This window comes from Phaseolus vulgaris, chromosome 3 (assembly GCF_051622355.1).
Source record: "Phaseolus vulgaris cultivar YP4 chromosome 3, ASM5162235v1, whole genome shotgun sequence".
Taxonomy (NCBI): domain Eukaryota; kingdom Viridiplantae; phylum Streptophyta; class Magnoliopsida; order Fabales; family Fabaceae; genus Phaseolus; species Phaseolus vulgaris.
Window position 1 is genome coordinate 54,179,376 of NC_143500.1, and position 22,117 is coordinate 54,201,492.

The 22,117-nt window shown below is 28.1% G+C and overlaps 3 protein-coding genes and 1 non-coding gene across 4 annotated transcripts; 3 read left to right on the plus strand and 1 right to left on the minus strand.

The window, feature by feature from the left end:
- The first annotated feature begins 63 nt into the window (after positions 1–63).
- On the plus strand, positions 64–1,210 carry LOC137808718 (uncharacterized protein At4g38065). The gene has a single exon (XM_068609981.2). It carries the CDS (start codon positions 106–108, stop codon positions 901–903), a length of 798 nt encoding a protein of 265 aa, XP_068466082.1. The 5' UTR covers positions 64–105; the 3' UTR covers positions 904–1,210.
- Positions 1,211–1,352: 142 nt separating this feature from the next.
- LOC137808719 (ribosomal protein S5 domain protein) lies at positions 1,353–5,002 on the minus strand. The gene is made up of 6 exons (XM_068609982.2): positions 4,648–5,002; positions 4,522–4,563; positions 3,995–4,110; positions 2,508–2,613; positions 2,312–2,365; positions 1,353–1,701 (listed from the first exon to the last, which is right to left on the minus strand). Exons 1-6 carry the CDS (start codon positions 4,942–4,944, stop codon positions 1,543–1,545), a joined length of 774 nt encoding a protein of 257 aa, XP_068466083.1. The 5' UTR covers positions 4,945–5,002; the 3' UTR covers positions 1,353–1,542.
- A 1,645-nt stretch (positions 5,003–6,647) lies between these two features.
- TRNAS-GCU (transfer RNA serine (anticodon GCU)) lies at positions 6,648–6,729 on the plus strand. The gene has a single exon. It is a non-coding gene; the product is annotated as a tRNA-Ser (tRNA).
- A 5,650-nt stretch (positions 6,730–12,379) lies between these two features.
- LOC137808721 (cyclin-D4-1) lies at positions 12,380–15,012 on the plus strand. Its single transcript, XM_068609983.2, has 6 exons — positions 12,380–12,963; positions 13,495–13,581; positions 13,673–13,771; positions 13,862–14,063; positions 14,155–14,276; positions 14,387–15,012. The coding sequence occupies exons 1-6, from the start codon at positions 12,652–12,654 to the stop codon at positions 14,600–14,602; spliced, it is 1,038 nt and encodes a 345-aa protein (XP_068466084.1). The 5' UTR covers positions 12,380–12,651; the 3' UTR covers positions 14,603–15,012.
- The last annotated feature ends 7,105 nt before the right edge of the window (positions 15,013–22,117 follow it).

The window sequence follows — 22,117 nt, forward strand, 5'->3', positions numbered from 1 at the left end:
TTTTACACGATACGACGTGTCGCTGTAACGAGAGAATTGACAGTAGAATTTGAAATGAGAGTATAAAAGGTGGAATTTGGTGACAGAAGTTAGGGTGAAGAGAGAATGAAGGAAAAACCAGACACAGACAACCACGCAACATCGGAGGGAACCAGCGACTCCGACACCCTCGCTCTGCTTCGCCCTGCTCTTTCCCTTCTCAACCGTCGCACTTTCACCGCCTGTCGCGACTTCACTCGCAAGATCGCCAGATCCGAACCCAACGCCTCTCTCCAAATCGAACAAATCCTCGCGGTTGCCGACGTTCTCGCCGCCGCAGAGCGCCGCCACGACCCTCTCGACTGGTACTCCATCCTGCGCCTCAGTCCCGGCGACGCCGCCGCGGACCGCGACCTCGTACGGCAACAGTTCAAGACCCTAGTGCGTCTCCTTGACCCTAACAAGAACAAGTTTCCCTTCGCCGACGAGGCCCTCATGCGCGTGCGCGAAGCCTGGCGTGTTCTCTCTGACCCCGCACTCAAGGCCAGTTTTGACAGCAAGGTTCAAGACGCCGCCGCTTCTTCGTTCTGGACAATGTGCCCCTACTGCTGGTACCTCCACGAATACCAGAGCTGCTACGAGGATTGCACGCTGAGGTGCGCCAATTGCCAGAAGACGTTTCACGGCGCGGCGGTGAAGCCCCCTCCACCGGAGTCGGTGGTGGCGGGGAAGGAGGAGTACTACTGTTACCACGTGAGTTTGCCGCTTAGATACCCTGTTGGTGAACAGGGTAGTTTTGGTTATGAGGAAAATGGGATGCGAAAGAGATTTAGGGTTAAAACAGTGGCTAATAGGAGTAGAAGGAAAGGGTTTGTTCATGTTCATGCTCTCTCTGATTCGGACGACGCCGAGGAGAAAAGATGAGGGAAGGTTGGTTGTGGGAATTCCTGAAAAGGGGAATCTTTGTTGGGTTGGTAGTGTGGGTGCTGTTTACTGTGTGCTTCTTCTCACACATTTTGGGAAAACCTGAAAGGAGAATCTTTTTGTAGGGTATCATGTTTTCTTGGTTTTGTAGGAAAAGGAGCATCATCATGCATTGCTTCTATTTTGCTGTTTTGCAATGCTGCTTCTGCCAGAAACATGATGAATTCTTTATTTTGGGTGTAATAGTTTGTCTTTTACCACTGCTATTTAGAAAGAGATATCTTGATCTTATTCTTGCTCAAGAAAACATAGTTTGCTATCCAAAAACCATAGTTTATTTATATTTTAGTCCACAATTTTGTGCTGTTTCTATACAAATTATATAATTTGTTATAATTTCTCTGAATTTGCAAATTATGTAACATTATTAGTAAAACTAAAGACAAATATTTTAGTTTTTAAACTATTCTGTAAACAAATATTATTAGTAAAACTACTGTAAACAAGTTCTCCCATTTCAAATTAGTCAAAAGTCATATCTACATGAAAACTTTTATAAAAAAAAATAGTCCTGATCTCAGGTAAAGAAGTATGTTCCATATAATGAGAAAAATATAAAAGATCTCATGTGAACATTCTTCACTGCTTATAAAACTTCAATTCTCTGCTACAATTGGCTTTCAGTGCATCCTCCAATTTCTCAGCTTGGTCAAAATCAACTTTAAAAGTAACCATAGATATGCCATCTTTACCGGTATCATAATCCTCCTTCATGTCTTCTGCGTTAAAAGATTTCACCTGAAAAAAAAACAAATGAGCAACAGATTCGGAAACATTTAGACTCAGAAAGAACACAGTCGTATATTGTTCTTGCAATAAGAAAAATATACGAGTGGTAATTGCAAGGGTGCAGCTTATGTTTTTATACACTTCGTACCATCTCAAGCACAAGTACCAGCAGTGAGATTGATATCATTGCATTAGTGAAATCAAATTAAAGAGAACCTGTGATTTCTGAACTAGTAATTTTTCTTTCCCTCAAAAACGTTAAAATGGAGAGATTACCAATGCAGTGTAGACATATAATGTGTTTGTAATGGCTGTAGGAATCCACGATGAGGATAAAATCATGGTGAAGTCACCACGAAAGTAAGTAGTTGTTGCTTTAGAAAATCACAGTGAGTTCACCTCACCATGTTACTAAACATGTACGGGGTGAATAAGTAGAAATTAAAAAGTGTTGCTCAAATTTACGTAAATTCATTCATTCGCAGGACTTGTTGCAACACAAAAACATGAATATCCAAATCTTGTACTTCTCATTAGTTTTTTCAGTCAAATCCAAGTCTAACTTAAAAACTCATTCAATATCATCAGGAAGTTATCATATACATTTGCCAGAACTAACCTGATGGTAGAGAACTCCAAGTAGTTCAGAGGGCACCTCTACACCCATTGGCACCTACATTTTTTACAAGATTATACATAAATTGATACAACCATAAACAAGCATAATGAGTTCAGAAAACCTTAAAGAAAGTGAAAAGCTGGGACATGGGTACAGCTAAAACTAAAGATGCATCGTGGGCTAAGAAAAAAACTACCTTTGTTTTCGTAAAACAGGTTGGGGCATTCCTCAAGCATTCTGACGCAATTCCTCCATAAGCCCTGACCAATCCCCCAGTACCTAATTTGATACCCCCATAATGCCTGAAATTTAATATAGATCACAATACAAATTTATATTCCAAATCCAGCATCAAAACAAAACAGCTTAGTGCTTATTACACATAACACACTAACAGGCTTATGTACAAAACCATCAAAAAAGAAAATCCCACCGATAGTCTTAAAAGTTTTTGGTTAATGTATAAGACTTACAGTTAGCTTTCTGTTTTAAGTTTGTTGATAGTTTCTATAGCTGATATATATACATACATACATATATGTATATATCAAGCTTTGTTGTTAGATGACTGGTACTTAGTTTTGCTTTTATCTTGTAATCAAAACTTTATACAAGTTCCTTCCCTTTTCAATGCAATTCAGTTTTTCTTTTGGTAAAATCCTCTAATCCACTACTCTACAGCCCAATCTCAAATGTTGCTTCTTGATCCCTTACCTTCTGCTACTAATGTTTTTTCTATGGTGGTCCAACAAGAAACTTTAGCTTTAGTGACCTAAATTCAGCCTTCATCAAAGTTTCTTGGAAGAGGTTGATCCAGTGATAAGAAACAATAAGATAAGCAATGCATTCACTGCAAAAAGACCAATCATACTGTGAAAACATGCTTCTTTAAGCATGGTTAGTTTTCTCCCAGGTTATTGAACCACAAAATCTGCCTCCAACATGATTGCATCCTCCCCGGATGACCCTACAGCACCAAATCTTAGTGCTGAACAAATTCAAGCATCGGTTGCCCTTCCACTGTCCCTACAGCCACAACATTTACTTCCAACTTGGTCAGCAGAAATGGTGTTAACACTTCACCTCAAACTTCAGGTACCTCTCCTAGTAAATTGATTTTGGACTCAGGAGATACTAACCAATAGCACCCTCTTTACGTTTCTTTTCCTTAAAGAAAATCAATTTATACATGTTTCTCTTCCAAATGGTAAACATTCTATGGCTAATTTTTCTGGTAGTGTGATTTTATCCCCTCGTGTCTCTCTTCACAATGTGCTTTATATTGTTAACTTGTTCAATTTGAATCTGTTAACAAACTCACTTCCTCTCCACCTTGCACTTTGTTTTTTTCTTCTAATGATTATGTTATCATTAACACAACTACGAGGAAGATTGGGATGGCTAAAGCACAAAATGGATTCTACATTTTGAACTTACCTTTCTACACACATTCCCCCACAATTATAGAAGGACTTCGTAAAGGGGAAAGAACCCTTAATTTTAAACACCTGAAGGTTGTATACATTTCATTAGAGTGTCAAAACATACTTTTCTTTTGTTTTTTCTTCAGGTAAGAGGGTGAGGGGCGATGATAGACATCAAATGCATGCAAACCGAGACGTTTCATTAATTCAAAGTTGTAGACATTGATATGCACATGTGAAATATAAGGTCAAGATTAACCTGATCACCACCACCATCACCCTGTCTAATCCTGAAGAATCAATAACAGTTTGTATTGGTTTCCCAGCTGTTCCTGGAACCTCACCGTCATCATTGGACCGGTATAGATCTCCCACCTGTCATACAAAAAAAATATATGAGCAAAAGATGATAAAGTGATCTTCCTTTTTATGTTTTCCAAATCCAATCAATACCCTTAATCTGTATATAAACTAGCTAATGAGCAAAGTATGATATGCCACCTTTTAGGCTGAAACAAGTGAATGAACTATAGCTGCCACAATAAAAACATAAACCCCAATGCATGCTGTAGGGACCAGAAAATAGAAATCTCCAACAATAAGTCAGGCAAGAGAGAAATCATTTCCAACTCATACCATACCATTTGACTGAAATATTCATATAAATGAAAGACAATAAAAAAGAACACTAAATATTCAGAGACCCCCAAAATATATGCAGTGGAAAAAACACAAGCAACCATTACCAACACTTCCATTAAAGTAAAAAACAATCCTTTACGGTACCTTGTAAGCCCAGGTATTGTGGGTGGCACGTGGATCACGGACCTAATAATAAACCAACAAAACTTAAAATCAATGTGAAAGAAAAAAAAAGAGTACAATAAGCGAAAAAAAGTGAAGGAAATGAACCTGAGAAAGGAAAGACATGGCGGATTTTTCATCGGAGATGGGGCCAGCAATGGCAATGAACTTGCTTTTCTTAATCTCTTTCTTGACAATGACCCTCTCTTGGATTGTGGTGAAGGCACCACCAGAATTGCTGGTGCTGGCCATGGTGGTTTTGTTGGATTTGGCGGTGGCAAAGAGTGAAGCGCAGAGGCGGTGCTGAGTGTTGGGTATCCTTATCGACAGAAACATGTGTCTCTGCAAACAAGTTTTCCTTGGCTGTCTCTCAAAGCTACAAAATGAATGATCAATCGTCGCCATTTTCTTTCTCCTTCTCCTTATTCCCCATTATAATCGTTTCTCGAAACACGACAAATTTATTTTTCCTTTATCCTTATTAATATTTTATTTGATTGTTTTATTTTGGATATTTTAATCACTTAACTGCTTTTTTTTATTTTTAATATTAATATACCGTTATTTCATAAAAAATAATTATCAATTTTAAATTTTAATTATGAAGTAAACACGAAATAATTAAACTTTTTTTTACAGTGATAGGTTGAAGTTTTTTTTTTTCATATCATCATCTCTCATCTCTTAGAACTATAAAAGTTATAGTTGGTATCTATTTTTATCATTTGATTTAATTATTATCCCTTTTTATTATTTAATTTTTATTTATTTAAAAAATATATAATAAAAAAATGTTGATACACAGCACGCAGCTGTGTTCCTAATAATAATAATAATAATTTAGGATGGATGTATAAAAATATAAATAGTTATATATTTAATAAATGTGATGTAAATTATTTACATTATATTATATTTTTACTTTATGATTATTTTGAATTTTAGTTCTCAGAAAAAATATTTCTGTTAAATATTTTTTACATATTTTCATTTATTGTTAATTTTTAATATAAATCATAAATACTGGACAACATATAAATTAAAATTACATATCAATTGTCAATAATAATAATAATACATTAATGTCAACCGTTAAAATATATTTTAAGATTATTGAGACAGAAAAAAAAAATTATATTAAAGGGGATAAATATATTTTAGTGTTCTCGTTTGGGTATTGGGGCTTGGACAACGATTGCTAGACACACCCTATCGGTTGATCGCTTCAATCTTGAGTCCTCTCTTCTTACTGCCTTTCCTTCCTTCTTCATCTCCTTTTGCGATCGCTTGGGAACACAGACTCGGGTGTTACCTACAAAAGGTACTTCGAAGATCAAGTTAGTAAAGGATTTGACTATCGGTTGTCGATGCATTGTAAATAATGACGTACTTGATTCTTGGAATCTACATAATTTATATTACCTTATGCCTTTGTTGGTGGGCAAGATTATATGATTAGTTCATGTTTATGATTGCGCTAAATAGGTCTTAATCATGGGTTAACTTTGCTGACTTTGTCAACTCATGACTCGTCAAAGTGGGTCAGTCGGTTGCATGCAAACTAAAGACCCCATTATTGTAAACAAACGATCAGATGATCTATGTTACTAATTACTATTATCTCACTCAAATAATACAGTAGCACAAAAAATATGTTTACAATTTTGTTTATAAAGATAAATGTCTTCTGACTTTCATTCTAACACTACAAAAAAAATCAATAGAAAAAATCTTACATATTTTATATTTTATTTTTAAGTTGTTATTATTATTTTTATTATTTATAAGTAATTTTACATATTTTATTTTTAATTTTTCATTATTATTTTTTCTTTTTTATTAATTATAATTATTATATATATTATCATAATTATTTAACCACTACCAGATAAATTTTGTTGTAATAATTCTTGTTATCCAATATTTCTGTTTACACTTTTACAATATTTAAGCCTTTCATCATAGCAAATAATAAATTTATTTAGTTAGCTAAAAAAAACTTGAACGAGGACTGTACTTTGTTTATGATTATTATTTTATGGAAATTAAGAACATTTTAAAAAGTAAAAACGTTAAATTTTAAATTAAGATTTAGGAGAATATCCAATGTCGCTTTGGCCGAGTGGTTAAGGCGTGTGCCTGCTAAGTACATGGGGTTTCCCCGCGAGAGTTCGAATCTCTCAGGCGACGTTTTCTTTTTCTTTTCTTTTTCATTTCCTCTAATATATTTACAATTATACCCTCATCCTCATAAATTATTTTTTTAAGAACTCCTCAATTAAAAAATAAGAAACAAATTGTCTTAATATGAAAAAATTTTCTATTAAAAAATTAAAATATACTCACATAAATTTTTATTATCAATTTATATAATATATAGATTTGTATGTTCATGTTCTATATTTTAAAAATTATACGTATTTTCTTATTCATATGAATATTCGTGTTTATGTTAATTAACTTTCCATTCTTTTATTTGGTAGCAAAAATCTTGGTGGCTAATTAGACATCAATTTAAAAACTAGTTAACAGTAATATAAACTAATTTAAAAATCAATTTTTTTTAATCTTTAAAATGGTCTCTAATTTAGTCACTATAGCAACTAATTAGTTTTTTATCTAAAAATTGATTCTTATTTCATGATTTTCTTGTAGTGTCAGTAATATGCACATATAATATAAATAAAAGTAAACTATAAAATATTTGTCCTCTTCTCTATTTCCGTATCGAATGGGAAATATTCAAATTTTAAAAAACATGATTTTTTGTTCTTATTGAGTTAGAGTGTTGAAGTCCCATGTGATGAATGGGAGGTTGAGTTAGTTGGGTATTGGTCGAAAATAAAATAATAATAATAATATTTATTTGCGAAACATTATTAAACATTCAAGTAAATAATATGTTAAGAAATATTATGTAAGTTCTTTTAGGTAATATTTTATATTTATAGATTTTTGTTTATTAGATCTTTGATAAGATATTAGAGTGATTATTATGATCGTTATTCAGATGATAGTTATATTAAGAGTATTTAATTATTATTTTTATTGTACGATTGTCGATTTAAGTGTATTATTCCCTTATTATGGATAGGTACATAAGTTTTTTAACTCAAAATTCGAAAATAAATATAAGTGGATCAAATTGAAAGATTAACGAGTTTAAATAAGTCCACATTTTCACAACTTTTAGTATGACAAATATATTTAAATGATGCAGCTTAAAAATTTATTATTTTTAAATAGCAATAATGGTATTAGTGAAGAGTTTTTAATGATAAAGTTTAATTAATTTAAGTATATCATAAATGCAACAATTAATGTCATATTTTCAGTTTCCTCTAACACATAACGTTTTCGTGTCACATTGCCCTAGGTTTTCATATTTGAAGTGAAATCATCTTTTCACATTCAAGTTTAAGCTTTTTACCATTTATTTTCTTCTTTACTTTTTACCTTTTTTGAAACTAATCTTCATCATTTTTTATTAACCCTACCTTGGTACGTTTCCATGGCCTCATCTTCATCTTCTTCACTTAAATTATTGGTATTTAAATTATATAGATGTGTCCATCTTCTTTTATGATAATAATAAATAAATAAATAATTATCATAATTTTCTTATTAAGTTTTATAAAAATATATTCATAAAAAGAAATTATAAAATAAATAATTTGGATAATTTTATTATAGGTATTTTTTAAAATAGTTAATTAAATTAAAAACATTTACAAAATATAAAAGGTAAAATAATAAAATAAATTATATTAATAAAAGTATAATTAATAACAAAATATGTATACTAAAGATAATTTCATTTATAAAAGAATCATCTTTATCTTTATTAATAGTTATTAATAGTTATAGATAAATAATTACTCTAAATCACAATTTCTTTATCAGTATCTTCATAAGTTTACCAAGTACTCATCTTCTTAAGAGAAATTCATTAATCTAATAAAAGAAATAAGTTCAAAATGAAATTTAGTAAAGAATTTTTAAATTGACAAAATAATATTGAGATTAACTGAAAAATAACCAGATGAAATAATTATGAGGCTTCCTAAAGAAAATGTTGAACTTGTACCAAGTAGATATGGCATAAAAATATTTTCATAACCTAAAATCAGAATCTATGGTTGGTTGATGGAATTACTAATTTCCAATCATAAGTGTTTTAAAAATATGCATTATTTTATCTTCAAGTGGGAAGCCACAAGGACGACATATACTGCTTTGCATACACAAAGATTCTCTTTTTATTCTAAATTTGTGCAATTACACATTTAGAGTAGCTTTTCATCGTTTGAAACTTGACATCTCAGTTATTACAAAACTTATATCTCAGTTAGACTGACACCTCAAACAATAACAATCATTTATCATTACATAAAAAAAATATTATTTAAAAAAAATATTAAAATATGAGATTATTAAACCCTACTTTTTGACTAAGCAAATTTTTATACTATAACCCACCCTTAAGCAAAACACATAAAATAACCCACATTTTCATGTATATTTTTTGACATGTCTGTAACAACCAGAAGGGACTGATCAAGATTAATTTACACGTGATTCTGGCTATGGTATAAAGTCTTCCATTGATGACCATATCAAGAGTTTTTTTTGGAGACAACTCTCATTGAGAGTTGATGGAAAGATAAAGAGGAAGCATCTTTGGGTGATGAAAAAGGCTTGGAATATTTCTTCCTAAAGGTTTAGAAAGAGAGCATGCATTTCATTTTAAAGTCACCTTCTTCAAGGGGTTTTTCCATTAAAGAACTAGAATCAATTTCATCACAAACTTTTTAAAAATCTAGGAACCCTTTTAAAAATATTTTGAAAGAATTAAATCTAACTCCACTTCGAAGAGTCAGTTTATAAGATCAAGTTTGCACTTACTTATATAATATGAAATTTTTTTTTTTTTCGATAAAATCAATTTATAAGATGAAATTTACGTTCATTTATATGCCATAAAATGTTCTTATCTCTAATCAGTATTGTTGGATCTCCGACTTTTTAGTAAGTTTTTTAAATTAAACTTTTATGTATAATTAGTTTTCAATGTGAATATTGATTTATTTTGCTTTCCTTTTAAAGTTATAGCATTTCTTGATTGCAGGTTTTGCTATACTTTTGTATGGTGGCTGGGCTGGAATCAGAAGTTCAGAAGTATTGCAATAGCACATGACTACCCACTTGTTTATGCTTCTTAAACACTTCCTTTCTTACAACATTCTCAATACTTTTTTTTTTATAAGAATTACTGAAAAAACAAATATTATTTTAAATCACTTGTATTTGTTATGTTTACGATACTCTTGTTGGAGATCCCACATCGATTAGAGATGAGAGTCTTTCATAGTATATAAGTGGGTGCAAACCTCAATCCTATGAGCTGGTTTTATGAAGTTGAGTTAGGCTTAAAGTCCACTTTTGTAATAACTCTTGCAAATCATTTTACTATTTATGTAATTTTAGATTTTGTTTTGCCTTTTAATGATAATAGATAAGTACAATTTGGTATGATGAGTGAAAATGAGAAAGTAAAAAAGAAAAAGAAAGGGAGTGATATTTGTGATTGTTTGAATTAAGAGAAAGAGAACTATGATTGGATTTGTGACTAATTTTATAAATGTAAAAATAAAATAAAATGATATATTTATCAAATGATCAAATAGTCTTTATTATATTTTAAATTAAATTTGATTAATTATTAAATTATAATTTTATTATTAATACTAATGTTAATAATATTATTAAAAATGTTTGTTATAATTTTTTTTACTAAGGATTTGGTTCTTCTTAATAAGAAAATGGTTACGCGAAGGATTTAGGACTAATTAATATTAAAAAAAAATTTAATATTAAAAAAAATTCACTTATAATAGTATAGTGTCAATTAGATTAACGAAAGACTATATATTCAATAATAATAATAATAAAAATAATATAGCATCATTAAATTACACACATATATATATATATATATATATATTTAGTAATAATAAAAAACAAGACAACTATATATTTTTATAATAACAAATATTATATAGTTTTAATTAAGTCGGCATAAGTGTATATACTTAGTAACAAATAAATAAAAAATTATATAGTGTCGGTAAAATTGATAGATCACTATATGTTTTCATAATAAAAGTAATATTATATAGTGTTAGAATAGTCAACACAATACTATTTATTTATTTTGTAATAATTTTTTCAATAGATTGGTTCGACTTAAAAAGTCTTAATATTAGTTGTAAAAAAGTAAAGTTGAAGTAGTGGAATTGCTTTTTATTTCACGAACACTGTTCTTTTGTGGGTAACTCAACATTGCATCACCAATTGATAGGTCTGGAGAAAACATGTTAATGATCATGAAATCAACTAGTCTAAGTTTCTTATATTTTGTTTGGAGAGGTTGATATGTAATTTAACTTATTTTATCATTTTTTTAAAATAATTTTTTTTATAAGATTAGAGAAGTTGTATTAATATAACACGATTTTATTATAAAAAAAAATAAAATTATGTGAATGTAACATAATTTTTATAATAAAATTCTTTACTAAAAATAACTAAAATAAAAATTAAATTTAGAGACTAAAAATATTTAATCACTGTAGTAACTAAATTAGATATTATTTTAGAGATTAAAAATTTATTGATATTTTCTATTATTAATAAAATTTTATAAAATAATTTTTAAATTAGTATTTAAATTAGTTACTAAGGTTTTAGTTACTAATATTTTAATTTTTAAATTAGTCTATAAAAAATACTAATAAAAATTAATTTAAGATACAAAGTAGTAGCTAAAACATTGATAATTAATGGTTAGATATCATTTTAAAAACTATTTTATCAACTTTTATTAATAATAAAAACTACTTTAGATACTAATAATTTTTTATATTTATAAAATAGTCTCTATTTTAGTTAAATAATAGCTAATTATTTTAATCTCTAAAACTAATTTTTATTTAATATTTTTTTTAATACGTTTCACATTAATATAATTTTTTTTATAAATAAAGTTGAGACAACTTTTCCAATCTCATAATATATTAAAAAGGAACTAGGAGAGAAAAACCGACTCATTCTACTAAAAAAAACTATTTTATCATCTTATTCTAGTGTGTTTTTATTGCACATATTAATATATGCAAATATTTTAAGTAAATTATATATGTGGTAGTAAAACAATCATTGACCTAAATATGAGCCGTTCATAAAAATAATTAAAGAATTTAATAATGTAAGAAAAGAGTTTCTTTCAATGATTAGGTGTTTTGGTAGTGAAAAAAATACAAGTATGAGAGTATATTACGGTTTCTCTCTCTCCCTCTTCAATCCTGGAAAAAAAGTTTTCTTTAAATATTTTTTAGTGATGTTACAATGGTCAAAGTTATAAAGACAAATAGCACATTAAATTTGTTATTAAAACTTATCATTTTTACATGTAAGGTCAAAACAATAAAGTATAGAGAAGTATAAGAACAAAATAATAATTACTCTTTTTTATTTTACAAAAAATAAATCAATACTTCATTTAAGAATATTAAAACTAGTTTTTTATTACTTGTATATTCAACATAGTCATAGTTTGGCCAAATTATTGAGTCAAAAACAAGTAACCAGATAATTATAGAAAATAATTGTGTTTTTTTAACACAAAAGAGAAACCCTTGTTTGATTTGATACTATGAAAGTGGAAAAACCAAACAATTTTGGTAATGTTTTAAGATTTTGATATTGTTTACTTATTTATTTTGTTTTACTTGATGAGACCAGATGAGACCCACAATTACACGTATGAACCAATAGAATCTGGCGGCTTCACAAATATTACTGTTCTATACCCTTTTAAGTCTTTAACCTAAGCCACATGCTCAGTTTCCTACAAAAACGTTGTCCCCTTCCCCACCCTCTTCTTACATCCTCCACTTTACACTACTCTCAATCCTCAAGTCTCAACACTGTTTTCTCCTACCCTTTTTCATTCTTCTGCAGAAAATGCTGCATCAACCTTTTTTCATTTAATCCAGCTAGTGAAAGACTAGTTTTTTAGGTTTTTTTTTAATACCATTTTGAGGTGTATCAATGGAAGAGAGCATTGACCCTGCAACCTCAAGCCTTCTGTGTCTGGAAAACAATGACATGTGCTTTGATGATTTTGACTGTAATGTTGCAGATGAGTCTCCTTACTGGGACCGCAAAAATCCTAACTTTAACAATCAATGTCTGATTGAGGACAATCTTGGATTGGATTCTCCTGTACTGAGTGATGAAATTGTTTTGGGTTTGGTTGGGAAGGAGAGGGATCATTTGCCCCGGGATGATTACCTCCAGAGGCTGCTTGGTGGGGACTTGGACTTGAGTGTTAGGAGGCAGGCTCTTGATTGGATTTGGAAGGTGGGTTCATTGGTTTTCTCTAAATGGGACTTCTTGATTCCTGATTCTTTGATTGATGGAGAATAATTTCTTTTCATCAATGAAAGATAAAACTGAATCCCCTCTAAGATTTTTTTCTTGGATCCTTTACCTTGCTGGTTCAACTATATTTAATTAATGGGGTTTTAGCATCTAAAGATTAACTTTTGCATTCTTGTATAAATTTCTTTGCGATTTATGGTTATCTTATTGGATTTCAATCGGCTCTTGTATTGGAATTTTCTTTATGTTCATCAGTTCCATAACTTTCGAAGTGAGTATCAGTAGCTGTGCCACTTAATCCGTACACTGGTTTTGCTAGGCCAAATTCCTTATGTTGCTTCTTGTTCTTCTCATTCTATTGAGATATTGATCATGTTCTACTCATTACTTGTTGCTGCTGTGCGATTTGGTTTTAGATTTATAACTCTGTTAACCCTGTAGCTTATTTCAATGTGTGAATCATTTAGATTGATAACTCTCACCAAAGTTTACTCTGTCTAATGTGAACAGGCTCATGCACACTATGATTTTGGACCCTCTAGCTTATGTCTATCTGTGAACTACTTGGATCGGTTCCTATCGGTCTATGAATTACCAGTAAGATCTAATACTAAAATGACACCAGTGTTATTTTGCGTTTATCTTTTCTGATCTCTTTTTGACAGTCTAAATTCACTCTGCTGACCAGGGAGGCAACACTTGGAGTGCACAACTGTTAGCTATAGCATGTCTGTCAATTGCTACTAAAATGGATGAGATCAAAGTGCCTTCTTGTATAGATATACAGGTATAGAAGAATGTTTTACAAAGATTGTAAAATATACTTTTGTTATGTACATTTTTCTCTGATTTTATGACCTTTGTTTGTGATTGGTAGGTTGGAGAACCTAAGTTTCTATTTGAAGCTAAAACCATTCAAAGAATGGAACTACTGGTATTAAGCACATTGAAATGGAAAATGCAAGCTTTAACTCCATTTTCCTTCGTAGACTACTTCCTCAAGAAGATCACTTGTGACCAACTTCTAGTAAGGTCATCCATTCTGAGATCAGTTGGGCTCATCCTTGACATAATTACATGTATATATTCTCTTCACTCTGTTAGTATGTTTAGTTTTTATCCTATGCACTTGAGAAACAATGCAGTGATTGTTGGCAAAAATCTATGTAGGTGTCAATTTCTTGGAATTCAAGCCTTCTGAAATTGCTGCAGCAGTGGCAATTTCTGTGTCAAGAAAATTTCAAGCAGAAGAGATTGATGAAGCTTTGACATCTTTTGTGATTGTAGGAAAGGTAATATGGTGATTTGACTCCCACTTCCCACACAACAATCATCGTTTGATATTTACAATCTTCATTTGTAAATCATTGTTTTACTAAATCATGAGGTTTTCATTTTGCAGGAAAGAATTCTGAAGTGTCTTGAATTGATTAGAGATTTGCCTTTGATCCAAGCTTCTACTAATTTGGGCAGCAACTTAGCACCATTGGTGCCTCAAAGCCCCATTGGGGTGCTGGATGCTGCATGCTTGATCTCTATTAGTGATGAATTAACCCTTGGATTTTCTACAGATTCTTCTCTTGATACTCCAAATTCTAAGAGGATGAAATCTTGTTGAAATCTTGTTCTGACCCTCTTGATGGGACTTTCAAGTCATGAAATTTTAATTTATCCCTTTCACCAAAGTTCATTTGGTTTGGTTGAATAAGAGGCTAGTGTGGTCTTATAGGCAGTTGGTAACACACTCAATGAGAGTGAATCTTTGATGAATAAGACAGAAATTTAAGCAATTTGATGCTTAAAGCAGGAAAAGTAGGCTATGCTAGCAGGTTATAATCAAGTTATAAAAACACTTGCTATTGCTCCCATGATGTGGATGACAGTTTTGATGAAACATTGTGTTGCTAGGCAAAATTTGTCAAGTGACAAGAATTTAGTATTTGGACAGAATAGTTTTTTTTTCTTTAAATGTCCAAACTTTTCATTGTTTCGGGAATAGAATGAAATACAGATTGGATTTGTTTTTTAGTTTGTGTTCTTTACAAATTCTGGTACAAAGTACTTAGCTTCCTATTATCTTGTTTTGTTTGGTCTGTGAAAGTTGTTTGGCATGAACAAATGACAAAAGAGAGTACATGAGTATTATGACGCAAAGGAGCTTGTACACTCCTCTTAAATTATGTGTTCGGACATACATATTGGACACTTACACTCATAGAACACGTTTTGGTAAAATGTCCAATTTAAAAAATATTAGTTGAATTTTTTATAATTTTAGCATGATTTTAACACAATTTTAAAAAAAAATACATTAATTTTCTAAAAACACTTAAACTTATTGTATAAATTTTTAGTATGATTATGAAAATAAGTAACAAATTTTTTTAAACTAGTCCTAAAAAACATCTTTCTACTCTAACAAAAAATTGAAACATATTTGTACACATAAATCTTTATTATCAATTTATATAATTCATAATTATATAATATATAGATTGTGTCTTTGTATCCTACATTTTAGATATTATATGTATATTCGTATCCGTTTCTGCTACATATATTAATTGAGTTAGGGAAATTGAATATTATATTAAACATTTTTAAGGAAGCGATTAATCAATGGTTTATGATGGTTAATGAATAAAAATGGGTGAAAAGAAATGAGTGTTCACATTAGTTAGTTGATATATATTGGTTTGAGGTAATATGGTAAATGTGGTTTGGACCGTTGGTTTGGGTGGGTCGTTGTCAGTATTTGCGACCAAGATTTAGTAATGTAGCGGAGATTTGTCTTTGTTGGAACACGGAATTGCTGAGAGATGGCTATCAACAATATCATACTTATATATCGATTATATTAATTTAACACTCAAATAAATTATTATTTTATTTTATTATAATATAATATAATATTTTATTTTAATATTTATTTGATATTTAAATAAATTATTATTTTATTATAATATAATATTTTATATCAAAAAATAGTTGTAAAATAATTATATATATTATTTACAGTATTAAATAAACTTTATTCATGGAATCGAATAATGGGTCACTAGGTTTTGTTTTAGTTACCCACCACTAAAAAACTATTAACTTGAGACATTAATGGTAAATTTCATCTTAGAACTAGTTGGTAATTATGAGACCCAATTTCAAGTTGACAAATTTAATATTTAAAATATTTTTTCAAGATCATTTTCATAAATCTCTAAAGATTAATTATAAAAATAATAACATGTAATAAAAAAAAAGGTTAAATTTTTTTTACACAAGGTATTTTTATATTGATTCATTTGATAATCTAAGACTACATACAATTCTTTATCAACACAATCAAGATCCCATTAATGCATAATAACACACACTGAAAGTACTAGGCACGTATTATTTGAACTCAACCATTTTTTACTAAACTACAATTATTCTTCGTATTTAGCCACTTTTGACTAAATATGATTGTTTAGAACACAAACATTGCTGACTAAGTACAAGTATTCTTTGGACACAATCACTACCACTCCTGACTAAACACAGGTATTCTTTGGACACAATCACTCCTGACTAAACACGAGTATTCTTTGGATACAACTACTCCTGACTAAAACTCTTTGCTAAACAAAAGGTGTGATCTATAAATTCATAGACTGTTATCTTGTGATCTATAAAATATTTTAAAGTAAAATATAAATATTATATATATATATATATAATTATCTTGTATTCATTAATAATAATATAACTATTAGTGGAATATTCCATTATCACTTATTGTTAACATAAGTTAATATAAATATTATGACTAATTTTTTGATGATAAAACACTCCTAATTTTTGCGTTTATCTTATGGAAAAATCATTATGAATATTTTGGCGTTTATAAGGTAAATTTTGACACTTACCGTAGTATGCCAAATTCCATAAAGAAGAACACAATTATGAAAAAATAGAAGCACTAAATTACCATTTTTAAAATATAGGAACTAAAAATATTTTTTTCTATAAGTATTTGTGAGAAGATTTTTTTTATGATATAACATAAAACCAATATATGTATTACCCATATAAAATGATACCTTATGCAAGAAAGAAGGTTCTAACTTAGGAAACTTCACTTGTAAGGAAAGTTTAATTGTGACTATGGGTCACAAACAAATAGATTATAAAATTTATAACTTTCGATCGTTTTTCTATTTTGTGAAAGTTTTAAAGAAAATCAAAAAATTATAAAGTTTTTAATGTGATCCAATTATATAGAGGTAATCCCTTGTACAATTTTAGAAAAAGCATAATAAAATAATTTGCATTAACTTAATGGAAGTTGAAATCGATTAAGAAAATCTGAGCTATACATTTTAAATTCAGATTTCTACAACATGTAACTTCATCCATGTTGATATATCATACAATTTAAGATCTAAATCTTAAATAAGATTATAAATGTTACAAATCAAAATTAGAAAAAAAAGACTTCAAAATTATATAATATAATGAAATTTACATTAATATAATAGGCTTGTTTACCTTTTAGTCTACAAAATATTATCCTGATTCCTTTTTTAAATTTAATGTATTTCCTTATATTGAATTGTCTTCATTTAAATATATTTACTTTTCAGTAATTCAGTTTGTCTTTTACCATTTTAAATCGTTTTAAAAAAAATAGAATTACCACATTAAATTATTTTAAAGGAAGTTGAGACACTTTAAAAGAAAAACCTGAAATCAAATTGAATTTAAAAAAAAAAATAGAACAACATGGGATTTTAAAACTATGAGATGAAAATGATTTTTCTCCTTAATAGAGAGACTAAAATGATAATTAAGTAAATATAATAATGGAAATTACACACAAAAAAATGTAATTTAAAATATTTTAAGTAAATTGAATTAAAAATAAGTTGTGAAATTAGGATTGATACAATTATAAATAAATACAGTAAAATTTAAATAATATTTATAAAATAATGTATTTTGAACAGTGACAAATCTTCTTATATTTATATTTTCTAACATCATACTCATTTATCATATTATAAATATTATTTAAATTATATCTCATATATTTATAATTATATCAATCTTAAATACTATTTCACGAACATAATTTAAATTGTTTAAAAATAAAAAATAGTTAAATTTAAAAATATTTAAAAAATAATAAATATTTTTACTTTATCTATTTTTAATCCAATTTATTTAAAATGCTTTATATATATTTTTAATATATCAAAACTTATTTGGATAATTTTATTTTTTTTAAGTTTTAATTCTTCATCTTTATATATGAATTTTTAAATAAAAAATGAAAATTTTAATATCATATACTAGAAAATAAAATTTTCATAACAATTTATATAATTTTAAACAATTTATAAATTATTAATTATGATTTTGATGGAAAAAATATTTAAATACACAATTTTTTTTTACTGCAGATTACTTAATTTAAATTAAAATGGTAATCACAGTATAAGAATTTGAAAATGAATTGCCAATTTCCATAACTTTTGTCTACATTTGTCCATTTTCGTTGTTTCATTATCAAATTACACATTTTAGTATAATTCCCAATAATAACACTTCTTAACCATTTATATTTCCTCTTTATTATGTTTTGGGTTGACTTGATCTGGTTGATTGTAGGGAACTATTTTTTTTTAATTTTTTTATGTAAATGAGTTAGAACATAATACAATATTTTATTTAATTTATTATTTGTTAATTAAAACTTTTATATTACAATAAGTCATTTAATATGATAAATCCTGAAAAGAGGAATGTATTATATATATTATGGATCCCAATAGCATATATAAACTCTGACACTGCATATGAGACGAATTAGGGCAGACAACTTTCTTGAAACCCTAAAACAATAAATTGATTGTTAGAAGCAAGAGGAATAATTGGGTGAGGGTTTTTCAGCATCTCATCTCACTGCACGTGTATTCCAGTCACAATTATCAATACTTTTTTTAGTTTTTTTTATTGAGAAAGGTATGAAATTTTCAAAGAAATTAAAATATTATTTTAACTAGTATTTGTTGGGTTTATCAAGTTATTTGTTATCAAGTTGTTATTGGACCGCGTATAATATATAATTTCACACACGAGTTAATAACATCAGTGTGAGAAAATGTGTTGGAGATCTCACATTAGTATGATATGAGAATATTTAGAGTCTATCTTGACTAGTATTAGTTGAGTTTATCAAGTTATTTGTTATCGGATTGTTATTGGACAACGTATAATATATAGTTTCACACACAAGTTGATAACATCGGCGTGAGAGGGTGTGATGGAGATACCACATCGACTAGAGATTAAATGTTCACTATATAATATAATGTTTTATATATTTTTTTTTCTAAAAATAACTTTTTTAAACTATGTATTACCAATATGATTATTTTACTTAATAACTAATATTTTGTATCATACAATTCAAGAATAATAATGAAAGAAAAAATAATTAGAAGGTTCTGTTTATACAGAATATCTCCAGATATAATGTATATTATTGTATATCATAGCTAAGGAAAATAAATAAATAAAACATAAAAGAATTCAGATAAAGCATAATTTAATATAGAGACAAACAATAAGGATTTCTTTTCTTTCTTTTATAGTATGAACATTATTTAAAATTAATATTTTACACTTTTCTACTTTATAAAAGAGACAACGTAATAAATTTAAAGTATTTAATAAAAGTAACGCAATTATAAAATGCACCTTCCAAGTTGCTACATATACTTTCCCGTTTTAATTTTTCTTTTTGCAAAAGTATATACTTTTGGAAAATACCTTTTGGAAGGAATTTTTATCCATTAATAAATGTTTCAAAAATTATTTTCTTAAACATCGATTTTTAAATTTTGAAAAATGTAACTTAAGATTATATATGAATCAATTTCTAAAAAATGTTTGGATAAGAAGATAAAAAATATTTAATATATAAAAAAAGTTCTTAGTCTTCATTTTTTATAAAACATATATGAATAATAAATTAAAAATAAATAAAAAATTATATCATAAATTAGTTAAGTTCATAAATTTATCCCCAAATAATAAACACATGCAGTTAATAAATTGAGGTTGGATTTTATCACATAAATACTAAAAATATTGAAGTCATAATTTTAATTTTAAAAGAGAGAAAAAGTTCCAATCTAATAATTGTTTTCTCTTTCGCACAATTTTAAGCATCTTTTTATTTTCTTTTGACATGGCATATTTTCAGAATAAGGATAGAATAAAGTGAAATTCTTACCAAAAAATAATCATTTTTCAAACAAATTACAAAAATCAAACCCGTTGAAAATTATTTGTAAAAGTATACGTATTTTTAACTGATTAAAATTTGGATTTCAGAGAACTTAATTCCAAACTTTCCTTTTTAAATAAAGTTTAATAAATAAAAACTACTTTTTATTACATAAATTTTAGAATTACATTTTAGTTAATTAGTTTTAAAATAAAATACTTTAAAATTTAATTAATCAAAAAATATTTGACATTTTATATATAAATTTAATTTTTGCTCTTTTATTTCGTTTTTTTAAGAAATTAATGATCTTATTTTTAAAAATAATATTTTAGAAATAAATTAATATTAATTAACTCATGGAACAAAGTCGAAATATTACGGTGATTAATTTAATAAATTGCATTTTTATAGATATTTTTAAAGAGTTTTTCATTTAGGTTTTTATTGAAGTAGGTGACTAAAAAGGCCTTTTAGAATCATTTTTTTTAATATGTAGAGTATTTTTTACCATCTTTTCACGTTATAGTATTTATTACCAAATGTAATTGTGTTAGTAGTATTTATGCATTAAGTTGTAAATTATGCTAAAAAATTATATATATATATAAGAATTTTTTGAAAACCAAATTATAGGTAAGTTGTTGACCTTTCTATGTATGCTTTTAATTGTTAATATGGTTATATTTTAATTATTGTTTGTAGTGTATATCATTATGTCTCTATATAATCTATGTGTAAAATATAATCTAAATATTCTTAATTATATTACAAGTACTCTTTTATTTCTATAATTATAATAAAAACTTAAACAATAAATTTTCTAGTTTTTAACTTAAAAAAGTAAAAGTCATTTAAAAACCATATCAATTTCGTGTTAAAGCTATATTAGAGAGAAAAATGTTGCATATAGTAATACACGGGCAATTACTTCATGCACCATACAACTGCACCCAAAACCCAATTTCAGTATGTAAAGACGAAAATGCCCTTAAATAAAATGGAATACATATAAAAATAATTCTGTACCCCTTTTCTGGAATATGTTTCCAGATTTTTTTTTTCAGAACAAATTTTTTGTATTGTGAAATTTTATATAGAGAACAGAATTTTGATTTTTTTTCCGGATTTTTATTTCGGAACACAATAATCTTTTTGCAGATCTAATTTTCCAGAATGTATTACATTTTCAATTCCAGATTTTTATTTCTGGAATAAACGGCTTTTTCAAAAATTTAAAAGTATATTGTTCTATGAATGTATCTGCATATCCTTCAAGGTAGTTTCTTCCTGCACCCCACAATTTTGTAAATTTCGAAACTGACCCCCACAATTTCGAGATCTGGGAGTGTGCTATGGATTCATCAATCTGGAAGTGAATCATGTTGCATTCCGGATGAGAGGGTGTTCTCGAAGCAAAATTTGCATAAATTATTGATTTCCAGATTAATGAATCCAGAAGCCTAATTTCTATTACGGATTGGTGTATCCAAAATGATTTTTTTCAATTATGGATTTCTGAATCCGGAATACATATTTTGAATTACGGATTGGCAGATCTAAAATGGTTTTTTCAATTATGGATGTTTTGCATTTTTTATTTTGGATTAACACTATCATTCATGTACTACCGAAAGTATCAATCCGAAAATTTACCGGATTTCATAATCTGGAATACAAAAAAAAATATACAGTTTACATAGGGACAATTTTGTCTTTGTGCAACTTTGTGGGGGTGCAGGAAGAAAAATGTAGAGGTGCAGGAAGAAACTGCCCTCCTTCAAATGTCTCATTGACCATGGTAACTATGTAAGTACCAATCCAGTTACACCCATTTATGATGAATAAAAAAAGGCTGCT